This window comes from Agrilus planipennis, unplaced genomic scaffold (assembly GCF_000699045.2).
Source record: "Agrilus planipennis isolate EAB-ADULT unplaced genomic scaffold, Apla_2.0 scaffold42, whole genome shotgun sequence".
Taxonomy (NCBI): Eukaryota; Metazoa; Arthropoda; class Insecta; order Coleoptera; family Buprestidae; genus Agrilus; species Agrilus planipennis.
This window is the reverse complement of record NW_020438888.1, coordinates 1279001-1291877: the sequence shown is the minus strand read 5'-3', so window position 1 is coordinate 1291877 and position 12877 is coordinate 1279001. Positions and strand designations below refer to the sequence as shown.

At 33.0% G+C, this 12877-nt stretch overlaps 1 protein-coding gene across 2 annotated transcripts in view; it reads left to right on the top strand.

The window, feature by feature from the left end:
- Positions 1 to 12813, top strand: part of LOC108744951 (alpha-aminoadipic semialdehyde synthase, mitochondrial) — a 96614-nt gene extending 83801 nt beyond the window's left edge. Inside the window, exons 1-7 of one of the 2 annotated variants that reach the window (XM_025981723.1) lie at positions 6574 to 6751; positions 7559 to 8842; positions 9806 to 9876; positions 9936 to 10003; positions 11025 to 12050; positions 12360 to 12536; positions 12600 to 12813. In XM_025981723.1, the coding sequence (XP_025837508.1) occupies positions 6692 to 6751; positions 7559 to 8842; positions 9806 to 9876; positions 9936 to 10003; positions 11025 to 12050; positions 12360 to 12536; positions 12600 to 12715 (2802 nt within the window). In that variant the 5' untranslated portion in view covers positions 6574 to 6691 and the 3' untranslated portion in view covers positions 12716 to 12813. Of the gene's footprint in view, positions 1 to 6573; positions 6752 to 7558; positions 8843 to 9805; positions 9877 to 9935; positions 10004 to 11024; positions 12051 to 12359; positions 12537 to 12599 lie in introns of those variants that run through there. The other variant, XM_025981722.1, reaches the window with a different exon arrangement.
- Positions 12814 to 12877: the final 64 nt, after the last annotated feature.

Sequence of the window (12877 nt, the reverse complement as noted above, 5' to 3'; positions counted from 1 at the left end):
AAGCTCAAGAATAACTATGTTTTCTTTACACTGTATATAGTATACAAAGGCCAGAGATGTGATTTATTTGAAATAGTTGCATTTAAAATGTAAATACAAAGTAAAAGATACGTATTTTTATCTTGCATTTAAATACATTTTTTATTTAATTTAAAATACTTTTCCAAATGTATTTTCAATTTGTAAAATGCAAAATACATTTTTGCCTTTACAAAATGATGAATTAAAGTTGCTCACATTGACCATTGAAGGTATTAGAAGTTTAAAAAAGGGACAAAAAGTCATTTCATAAATGCCTTCTAATTATTTAACTGAAGAGAGCCCAAAAAATTCTAAACTCCTCGGAAATGGATAATCTAAAATATTGGATTGATATTGTTTTCCGGGTTCAATGAAGTTTTGAAGTTCCAATTTGATATCAGCACCCGCCAAATCAGGAAGGAACTACGAAATTCTATGTATTACGACAAAACAGTCCCCAAAACAATATCAAATCGATATACGCCAGCTGTGTAAAACTGAAAACTACAAGATATTATGGTGTGCCAATAAATGCATATAATCCAAAATTCATGGAAAACAATTCGAAAAACTTCACTTATTAGATGAATCCAAAGCTAAAGAAACTATGGATTCCATTTCTTTCTCTTATTACAATGTGTAAAAGATCAGAAACAAAATGGGGTTATAAACATTTTGATATAAAATGATTGATATTGATTTTACATCAATAAAATTATCTGCAACCCTATTTTGGCTCTGATCTTTCACGCTAAGCAAACTATTTTGTCATCAGTGTCTTTTTTCTAATTAAAACGAGTGACAAAGACAAATAAGGAAGCATATAGAAGAATTATTTGTTGCTGAATTGAAGAAACTATAACATAAAGATAGAAAAACTATACCTGAATCACTTCAAACAGAAAAATATGGTTCATACTTCATCTTCGCAGCTGGTGATATAGCGCAAACACTACTATTAATCTTGAAAAACTCCAATACTTAAAAAATGAGCAAATGCCTGCAAGATTTTCTTAAAAAATATTTTATACTTAAGTAAATGTAGAAAATTAAATAGGTACTACAAAAAAATATTTAATTGAAGAAAGTATTTTGAAAATATGTGTTTTACAATTAACATTTAANAAATCTAATTTGTATTTTACATTTGAAATAACAAATCAAAAAAGTATTTACATTTTGTATTTAAATACTTTTAAAAAAACATTTTGTACATCTATAACAAAGGCCCGCCCCTCAAATGCAGTGTTATTTACCAATAAAACGTACAGGATATGTCGAAAAATAACTCTCCTATGTCCAGTACGTAAAACATTGCCACTTCGCCTTCCCAATTTGACCCAAACAACAACATCAAAATTTAGTAGAAATAAATATATTACCAGGAAAAGTGGTGTTCCAAAACAAACTATCCCGTTCCATAGAAATAACTGTAGGATTTTTAACGTATCTTTGTAGAGTTACATTGGTTATAAGGGTAGAACCATACGAAGCAAGAACAAACACCATAATCCAAAAAAACACTTCCAATGGATGGTTTCCGCCGTTTAGATATTTTAGACCGTGGATGTTAGTGATAGACAAAAACAAAATCAAAAATTCAATAAACCAATTACGCTTTAATTTTTCATTTAATTTCTTTTTGGTCGACTTTTTACTAGACCTACTCCATAAGTGTTTCATTTTGTAATAATCCAGATATACATGTGCAAGAACAAATACGCTGGAGTATTATATCCTTATATGTCATTCATAAATGATTAAAATTAAAACCTTTGTTCGAAAGTATCATTAGGAAAAGTTACACCTGTGGGCTATTGTCATCTACAATAATGTAACATTTCTATACTTGTGAATAAGATTCTTATCAATCGATATACAGATATACTTACTGACGAGAATTTTTTTTCTTATTATTCAAACCACGAGCATATAAAAAAATCATTCAAACAAAATAAAGTTCAATAAATTCTTAATGTGTTAATAAATAATTCCGAAATCTTCAAAAAGTTTTCTCTTTTGTATACAACCCTGGGAATAATCTTGCTCCTTTTTTATCTACGGTATTTTTAACATCCTCCCATTATACCACGTTCTGTTCACAACTTGTCGACAAATTAATTCAAGCTTTCGCCACCGTTGTTGATATTGTTGTCAGTTTTGGAACTAGATGGCCTAAAAATGTTACTTCTTTGCGAAGGAATTCACATTTATCTAGCTGAATTTTTAAATTACACTTTTGTATTTAAATATTGTCGAAGCACATTTTCCATAACTCTTTCAAAAGTTGCAGGGACATTTTTTAATCCAAAAGGCATTCGTACATATTCATAGTGTCCATTGTCCACTGTGAATGCTGTCTTTTCGATGGAGTCCTTAGCCACTTCAATTTGGTGAAAACCTTCGGCAAGGTCCAACGTCGAAAAATAAATACACTTTCCTAAATTGTCGAGAATTTCCTCAATTTTCGGCATGGGATATTTATCTTCCCCAGTTTCTTCATTGAGACGTCGATAGGCAATATCAAGTCGATATTTCTTTTCTCCACTTGCTTCCATCTTTTTTTGGAATAATCCAAACAAGGGAGCTCTAAGGGCTAATAGGCAGTCTTGTGATTCCATCCCTTAAGAGCTTTTGAATTTGTTCTTGTACTTACTTCTTCAAATGCTGGGGATGACGATAAGGCCGAACATGAACAGGTTCTTCGTCCTTTGTTCTAATGTTATGTTTAACTAGATTAATAAATGTTAATTTATCTTCATTTTTATGAAATATTTCCGCATACTTATTTGTCAATTCCAATAATTTAGACTTTTCTTCTATGTTTGAATGATCCATTCTTAAAACATCTTCGATATTAATATATTTCTCGAAAGTGCAATCAAGTTCTTCCAGTTCATCCATAAGGGTAGCTTCTACAGGGTGTTCAAATATAAACGATTCTTCGAATGTGCTTGGAATGATAGCAAATCCGTTTTGCACTTCTTCAAGAACGGAAGGAATATTTAATTCTGGGACTTCTAAAAATACCTGTCTATGGTTAATATCGACTGGTAAATGCATTTTACTATTTTCTGACTAGACCTCGATTGGTTGGAAAAATCATGGATTATCACACAAATAAAATGGTATATCCAAATTGTTTAAAGTTATTGTACTATTTTGGTAGTTAATATTTGCTCCTAATTGTTTTAAATCGTTGGTTCCTATAAATGCCTCGAATTTTCCAAGCCACTTCATAAATCTAAGTTGAATGAGGTTGCATATATTTACACCTTCTAGTAATATGGGTAATAAAGATTATATTTATCGCTCCTAGAAACTGTAAAAGGTTGTTCAAAAATGTACTCGTCAAGAAAACAAAATGCAATTTCGGGGTTAATTATAGAATAGTTTGCGCCAGTGTTAATTGAATTTTTTAAGACTTTGGGCAATATTATAAATGGCAATTTTGGAATACTAGCGGCGTTATTTAGGTCAACTATGTCGTCGGATCTGAAGGGCTGCTCACAACTTTTTATTCTCAACGTTTCTTTATAATTACACACGTGGCTGACATCTTCAGGAGCTCTTTTTCCTAGAGTGGTAGTTCAAGTTCGGCAAACTTAATAGATACCATTAAAACTTTGTGTAAGATTGGATACACTAGAAAAACAGTACATAAAGTATATAAAAAGTGTAACTCATATTTTAATTGATGAAATTTTTAAATTCGTGTCAAATTTTTTAGAGAGAGAGAGCCCAAAAAATTCTAAACTCCTTGAAAATGGATAATCTAAAGTTTTCCGGGTTCAGTGCCATGATCCACGGAATTTTGATATTCCAAATTGATATCAGCACCTGCCAAATCACCACTTATCGTACCCAGCAAGGAACTTCAAAATTTTATGAATTACGACAAAACAGTCCCCAAAACAATACCGAATTGATATACTCCAGGTGTAAAACTGAAAACTACAAGATATTATGGTGTGCCGATAAATGCATATAATCTAAAATTCATAGAAAACGATTCGAAAAACTTCACTTATTAGATGAACCCAAGGCTAAAGAAACGGATTCCATTTCTTTCTATTATTACAATGTGTAAAAGATCAGAAACAAAATGGGGTTGTAAATATTTTGATATAAAATGATTGATCTTGATTTTACATCAATAAAATTATTTACTACCCTATTTTGGCTGTAATCTTTCACGCTAAGCAAACTATTTTGTCATCAGTGTCTTTTTTCCAATTAAAACGAGTGACAAAGATAAATAAGAAAGCATATAGAAGAATTATTTGTTGCTGAACTGAACTTAATAGATACCATTAAAACTTTGTGTAAGATTGGATACGCTAGAAAAACACTACATAAAAGTGTAACTCATATTTTAATTGATGAAATTTTTAAATTCGCGTCAACGTTTTTAGAGGAACACCCTATATATGCAATTCTACCCTTCCTCTTTTATTCTTTAACATTTGTTTGACTCTCGGTTAGTAAATTATATATCGGAATAATTGAACATTTTACATGTTTTAATGCAACATATGTCCAAATGTTACTAACACCTTTTAGTGGTGAAATGATCTAGATTCTTTTTATTTTCAACTTGATATGCGTGTGGTCGTCATCTCGTTAAAACACGTGTAAACTAGAAAACTAATGGACTTTTGTTTATTTACCTTCAGCAACTACGGTGCACGTTCTACTATGGGCCATCTCTCATTCGAAAACGCCACGTCCCATCGTGCTATTATACTTACCTTCCTATACGGCCACCGACATGTTCTTCCTTGTCATTTTTTTTTAATGACATGTCAAGAGTCATATGGATACATTATAATGACTAATATACGAAACTATTACATCTAATATTTGAAAATATATTTCAAAAAGTTTCTCGTCCAATCTAATTAAAAAAAGTTTTACCATTTAACCGTTACAAAACACGCACTCTTTAAAAAATGATAAAAACTTTTTATTAGGGTGATTCCTGATATGGGCGCAACGAGAGGTAGTTTCACAGTGGCCTAAATCATGGTGGACACCTTCACCCATCAAAAACCCAAATTTATCAAAACCCTCTTAACCCATCTGAACAAGTTACTATGCAGTAAATGAGAAAAAACAACCATTTTTTTGTAACTGTTTGGGATTTGCTATCAATGACAACTTGAAATTGACTCAAAGGTCCCATTCTGTATAACCACCATGTGGGGCATACTGAACGAATAATTTGAAAACTTGAGTTTTCAGAAAGTAAAACTATATCTTTCAAAGTATCTTTAAATATCTCTTGAAGATACTAAACTTCCATGCTTGTTGACCAGTAAAACCGGATGAAACTAAAGAACTGTAATTAGTAAATGTAATCAGCTAGAGGTTGAGATTTTTTTGATACTGGTCTGAACTCCGTTGTAATATCGATATTCATATTACCTCCTCCGGCGCATATCTGCCAATGTAGCTAATCTGTAGATAAACCAAAATCTCTCACGTGAGATTCGAGAGCACCCTCTCATAAATTAGAGTGCTGCGCCCATGATTCAGGAGGTATTTTTTATGAAGATAAATTCCTATAAACATTTGTCGAAAAATGCTTCCTATTGAAGCTACACCCATTTAAACTGGTCACCCTGAACACGATTTTTCTTCAATATCTTCGAAACCGTTCATACCGGAATTCTAAAATTGGTATACAGCATAAACTTTTGACGCTGAATCAGTTTTGAAATTTTTCTGGAATATTCAAAGATCTCAAATTTTGACGAGATCTACCACATTGTGCTTATTAAGTTTTTGAAAAATTCTCAGTAACTTCACCTAGGCCTACAAATGCGTCAATGTAGAAATTTCCAATTTTCTCCAAAAAGATTAGCCCTATCGTTATGAACCAATGGTATCTATTTTACTTAAAAAATCTTCTATTCTTCACATACCATATTCTAAAATCTAGATGGAAAAACAAAATAACATAAACAATGGGGTTATTTTTTCTCTTAACCCCTACAATATATGCTTTTGATTTATATTTAAAACTCAAAAATATCGTATTCAAGATAGCCCACTTGATGAGAAGCATTTATCTACAAATGCGTATAGAAACTTATCTTCATAAAAATACCTCAGGAATTACCTCTTGAATTTTTTCGCATGTAAATATAGAAGACACGCTGTATATGAAAATGTATGTATAAGTACTCTCTAACATTAATCTTATTATACAATGAAGACAAAAATGTTAAAATAAATTTGTTAAAAATTCATTATTACATTTCCCACAAAACCGCTGGAAGCAAACAGTTTTTTCCTTATTTAATAATTCAGTTGTCTTTATAAGAACATACTATTTTTTCTAACTTATTTCTTATAAAATTAAAAAATTTATTCCGATATTTTGTAATTAACTGTAATTAATGAGTGTTAATACTTTTTGTATATGAAATTACGAAAATAATGTCAAAAGTTCATTAGATAATAACAGTTAGAAATGTTTGTTGCACCAACAAGCAGATTGTAGGTATAGAAAAGTCAATAATATTGGATTTGATATCGTCTCTTTCAATATGCTCGTATTCTCTCAAAATAGTTCAGCTGCGGCAATCGTGAAGTGAACAAACAACGTGTAAACAGTATTATTAATTATTATTGTGATTAAAATTTCTGTTACCGTTCAGAAAAAATGTTCCGGGTCGTCAGAGAAAACAAGATTAACTGCCATTTAAGAAGTAAACGATTTTTTGTAGGTACAATATTTGAATTATACTTTTTTTGAATGGTCCGCCCATTTTCACATCCGTTTTAATTGATCATACACGCCACTGTTATGCTGGCATTTTAGTGTCTTATATTCTGTTGACTTATGCTTCCCCTATTTTTTTCAATTGTGTTTCAAGTGTTTCTTGACGGTTTTACATTAAATATTCTAAAACACAAAATTTCTGAGCATTGACTTCCTTTCATTTAAATTGTAACGTAATCGTAAAAATTTATTTTTTTTCCATATTTATTCGTTTTAAATAAAGAAACAAACAAAGAAAAATAAAAATCGTTTTAGTTTACTTTTCGATTTTTAGGAACTTTTGTGGTTTATTACTATTACATCAAACGATTCTTTAAACCTAATTTAATTAATTATAGAACAACTTTGGTTTTTATTATTGATAACTTAAGAATTCCAGTACCAAATTGTCATACGTTTGTCACGGCAGATTGTCTCAAAATAAATTTATCCCAAATATAATATTGGGGGGATATTGAAGGGTGAACAAAACAACCCTAAAGAAATGAACCATACCTTCCTCTATTTCCAACAATTACTAAATTTTAAAGAAAAACTAGCGAAAATGCTACATTCTTTTGTTTTTGAGAAATTCCTGCTGGTTGTTGATTTACTAAGCCAGAATTTATTTTTTCCCTCTTCAAACTTCATCATCATTGCGATGTACCAGTTCTAAAAAATTGTGACTCATTAAATCAACCAGTGCCTGTCTTGCATACCTATAATAGCCCCCAAGAATTTGCATTATAATACGATAAAAACTTTTAGGCATCAAAAAAGGTAATAGCAATTCGAAGAGAAGATCAAAGTGTATGGGAACGGAGAGCCCCATTTGCTCCAACGCACGCAAAGAAACTGGTAAAGGATGGCATCAAAGTTATCGTACAACCCAGCAACAGAAGGGCATATCCCATGCAATCATATCTTAATTCGGGTGCAATTGTACAGGAAGACATATCAGAAGCAAACGTCATTTTTGGCGTCAAACAGGTCCCTATTGACCAGTTGATCCCAGATAAAACATACTGCTTCTTTTCACACACGATAAAGGCCCAGGAGGCAAACATGCCGATGTTAGATGCTATTTTAGAGAAAAGAATTCGACTAATAGATTACGAAAAAATGGTAGACGAAAAAGGTCAAAGAATAGTTGCCTTCGGCAAGATGGCAGGGGTCGCAGGAATGGTCAACATACTTCATGGAATTGGTTTGAGGTTATTAGCCCTGGGTCATCACACCCCCTTCATGCACATAGGTCCAGCCCATAATTACCGAAACTCCAGTATGGCACGGCAAGCTGTTCGAGATGCCGGTTACGAAATAGCCTTGGGCCTGATGCCAAAATCCGTCGGTCCTTTAACATTCGTCTTCACAGGATCCGGAAACGTGTCCCAAGGATCCCAGGAGGTATTCCTCGAATTCCCACACGAGTATGTTCCACCAGAACATCTCAAAAAAGCGGCAGAACACGGCAGTCCAAATAAAGTCTACGGATGTGAAGTAAGAAGTAGACACTATCTCGAAAGGGCGGAAGGGGGTGGATTTGATAGAGAGGAATATAAACAACATCCCGAAAGATATATATCAACATTTAGCAAAAATATTGCGCCATATGCATCTGTCATTGTCAATGGAATTTACTGGGCAGTGAACAGTCCAAAATTGTTAACCATTCCGGACGCCAAACATCTCCTCAAACCTGCTCACACACCTTGGTTACCTACATCGATCGGGGCACCAGCTCTGCCCCATAGAATGTTAGGAATATGCGACATCTCCGCTGATCCTGGAGGCTCTATAGAATTTATGAACGAAAACACCACAATTGACACACCTTTCTGTCTGTACGACGCCGACAGAAACAAGGATACCAATAGCTTCAAAGGACCAGGAGTTCTAGTTTGTAGTATTGATAATATGCCAACCCAAATTCCCAGGGAGAGTACCGACTTCTTCGGAGATCTTTTGTTCCCAATTGCCAAAGAAATAATTCAAAAGTCCGATGCTACCAGGCCTTTGGAAGAACACAGTTTTTCTCCTACAGTCAAACAGGTATGATTAAAGTAAAGTATGCCATCAAAAGCTGAAGTTTATAATGGTCCCTTGTCCGAAACAATTTATTAAAGAGCATTCATCATAAACTTTCTGGTTGAATCGTATTACTTCTTCCTTTACTTATTACGTATTTGCGCTTTTTTAATCTATTAACAGTAGGTAGATACGTAATTCATTAATTAAATTGCATATATCAAAGTAATAACAATTGAAGTATTTTATTTGCCATAAACAATCGAAATAGCAAATATGTTTTGTAATAACTTTCAAAATAAGATTACGCAGTGCTATGAATACAATATAAATAAATATGTAAACAAAGAGCGATTAGCCCTTATCGGTGATTGGTTTCTTGGAAATCATTATCATAATTATCTACAAATTCAATTGTTTATTATCGTGTTTAGGAAAATTTACTACAAAGAGAAATTTCTCATGCAAAAGATTGAAAATAATAAATTATATAAAAAATTCCATTAGCAAAACTTTGCGGGTAAGTAATGGAATGTAGATTCACTTTTATTTTAACAAATTTATTCAAGCTTTCGCGACCATAGTTGATACTATTGTCAGTTTTGGCCGTCATTCGGAGTTTTTTTGTTTCAACGTTTCTTCGACACGCATGGACGACATCTTCAGGAGTTCTTCCTGGGATGGTAGGTCGAAATCCGACTTTTTGGTCTCAACGTTTCACCGAGACGCATGGACGACATCTTCAGAAGTCTGACTTCGACTTACCATTCTAAGAAGAAGAACTCCTGAAGATGTCGTCGATGCATATCGACGAAACGTTGAGAGCAAAAAACTCCGAACGACAGCCAAAAAGCCCGAAAACTGGAAATAGTATAGACGCATTTAAATTGAGAATTTTATTTTAAACCTTTCTTAAATTGGCATTTTTAAATTAAGCAAAACATTTTTTTTTTTTTTTAATTTTAATTGTAAAACAAATTATTGCAGGCAATAATCGCAAGCAATGGTGTCTTAACCCCTGATTTTGAATATATACAGGAACTAAGACAAACGAACGGGTAAATTAACAATAATTTAATTAAAAACGCAAAAGTATTTAAAAAAATGCACTTTGTAGAAAATCGAGACCTCTCTCAGGAATGGATCAATCAACACAACAAAAGCATGTTGTCATTTTAGGAGCAGGTAGAAATGAAATCATCCATTATAAAACCACATTCGACATTATACATTCACAATTTAAATGTTTCATCAAGGAAATCATCATTAATATAAAAAAGTTTTTTTAATAAGTACCTATATTAACTTCTCGCTGACTTGAATAATAGTATAGTATTTCATGTAATATCTGTAAATTTTTTGGAAATATTTTACAAATTTCTATTTGGGAATACAGTGTAAACTCTTTATAACGTCACTCGATTTAACTACAAACTCCTTAAAACGTCGAAATTGCTTGACTTTGGTTGGTTTACATTGTTTTCTATACAATATTACACTCTATATAGCGTCACGCTCACTCTATTTAACGACAACAATGCGGCATTATAAATCATTGAGCAGTACTTTCTAAGTTGCCGAAATAGATAAGAACTGCAGCTGTGTACGTTGTTAAAGAAGACGATCCTGTCTCTCCACCAAGCATCAAACAAGCACTTGATGCAGCCAAACTATTAAAAAAATACTTTTTATATAATCAAATTGATCCAGCAGTATCTCAAGATATGAGTAAGATACGTAACAAAGTACAATAAAAATATTGGAGTAGCAAAAAACATCAGACGAAGATAACAGGCTATACGCAATGTATGAATAATAATGTTCTTGTGCAAAATGTGTACTATATTGGTAAATGCACATTATTATAGAATAGTAAAATAATATCTTTTATTTCTCTCCATTTAACGACCACTCTTTATAACGCCGAAAAACGTTCAGTCCCGTAAGTGTCGTTATATACAATTTACACTGTATTCTACAAAATTCTAAAATCTTCACATCGCTTTTTCATTTAATCTACGAATGTCAACTATAAAAAATGTCTTTCATGAAATAATCATTTGTTTCTCCTATAACAAATGAACTCTAAAAAATCAAATCCAAATCATTTTTTCATGCACTCATCTTCATCATTAACAATTTTGAAAAAAGAAAGGTATTTTCTGCATCTCCCTTAAAGCGAATCAATTCAATCAAATGCTTGTAGGAAGGGTATCCGCCCCTGTAATAGAATACCTCCACCGAAAACCGGAGACGGCGATCACAGTGGCTTGCGATAAAAAAGAACTGGCAGACAATCTCGCCAAAAAATTCCCCGGAGTTTACACGTCATACTTGCACGTTGGTGCAGATTCTTCAAGCAACCTCAGAGAACTCGTATCCCAAGCAGACGTTGTGATCTCCCTATTACCCTACGATCTCCATCCCGTAGTAGCACGAACTTGTATCGAGGAAGGCACCCACATGGTAACATCAAGTTACGTCAAAGATGCAATCACGACCCTGCACCAGGAAGCTGTAGATAAAGGTGTGACCATCCTAAACGAAGTTGGCTTGGATCCAGGAATAGATCACTTTTTAGCCCTTGAATGTATCCATAATACTAAAGCCCTTGGAGGCCGGATTACATCATTTGAGTCGTTCTGTGGAGGTTTACCTGCCCCTGAATTCAGCAACAACCCCTTACGTTATAAATTTTCATGGTTTCCTAAAGGAGTCCTACTAAACACTCTTTCCGCAGCTAAATATCTCCGAAAGGGTCAAATAGTTAATATAAGTGAAGGTGGTGACCTTATGGGTGCGGCAAAACCTTTAGAATTTCTGCCAGGTTTTAATTTGGAAGGTTTTCCGAACAGAGACAGTACAATTTACTCGAAATTATACGGAATCGAAGACGCTCTTACAGTGTTTAGGGGTACAATCCGATATAAAGGGTACACGCAGGCAATAAGAACGTTACAATTGCTGGGACTTCTGGACCCCGAACCCAATCCAATTTTGCACCATCAAGGTCCTGAAATAACATGGAGATTTCTTATATGCAATCTTCTGGGATTGGAAGATGATAACATTATGTACGAAAATCTTAAGTCTAAAGTTGCTGAAATAACCGGGTCAGAATACGCTGTTGAACTTTTAGAAGAACTGGGAATGTTAGGCAAAGCAGGAGTTGTTAAACTAGGATCTCCACTGGACACGTTGGCCTATTACCTTTCTAGCAAATTATCATATGGTAAGGAAATCTAATATTCTGATACATTAGTTCTATTTTTCTCCCTAATGCTTATTATTGTAAACTATTTATTTGAAATAATATTGAGCGAGTTCAGAATAAGTCAGGTCATTTAAAATTTCTACCACCTATGTCACTGTTTTACCTAAATGAAAAAAATGACCAATCGTGCCGCACTCTTTTTTCTTATTGAACGCAGAATGGTGAAATTTGTAATTCTATATATGTGGACTTCCTATTTGCTCTTGGCAAAACTTGGCTTTAGTGTGTCTTCTATTTTCATTAAAACGAAAAATATTTTGTTATCAGAAAAAGATGAGAGGGACCTGGTAATTTTACGGCATGATATAGGAATTGTTTGGCCTGATAACAGAAAGGAAGTTAAGGGAATTAATTTGGTAGTTTACGGAGATGCTAGTGAACATTCTGCCATGGCAAAAACTGTTGGATACCCAGCTGCTATAGCTACTAGAATGATTTTAGATGGTAATGCCTACACAATTTTATTTATTTTTTTTTTTTTTCGTGCTACACGTAATAATATTTTAGGAGAAATACAGCAGCGTGGAGTCATTTTACCATTTGCAACAGACATTTACGAACCGATTCTCTCTAGATTACGAGCTGAAGGAATAATAAGCACTGAAACATCAAAGATATTATAATTTTAAGAAATGTTTTTTTTGTAATACGAGTAAGGCTCAGACTGAGTTGTTTATAACATAATGCCAAAAACAAGAAAATATACTATTATGAAAGTATGTACTGCTCCTTTGAAAATGTTTTATTGTTTATCTATTAAATCATCATTTTTCATACACTCTGTA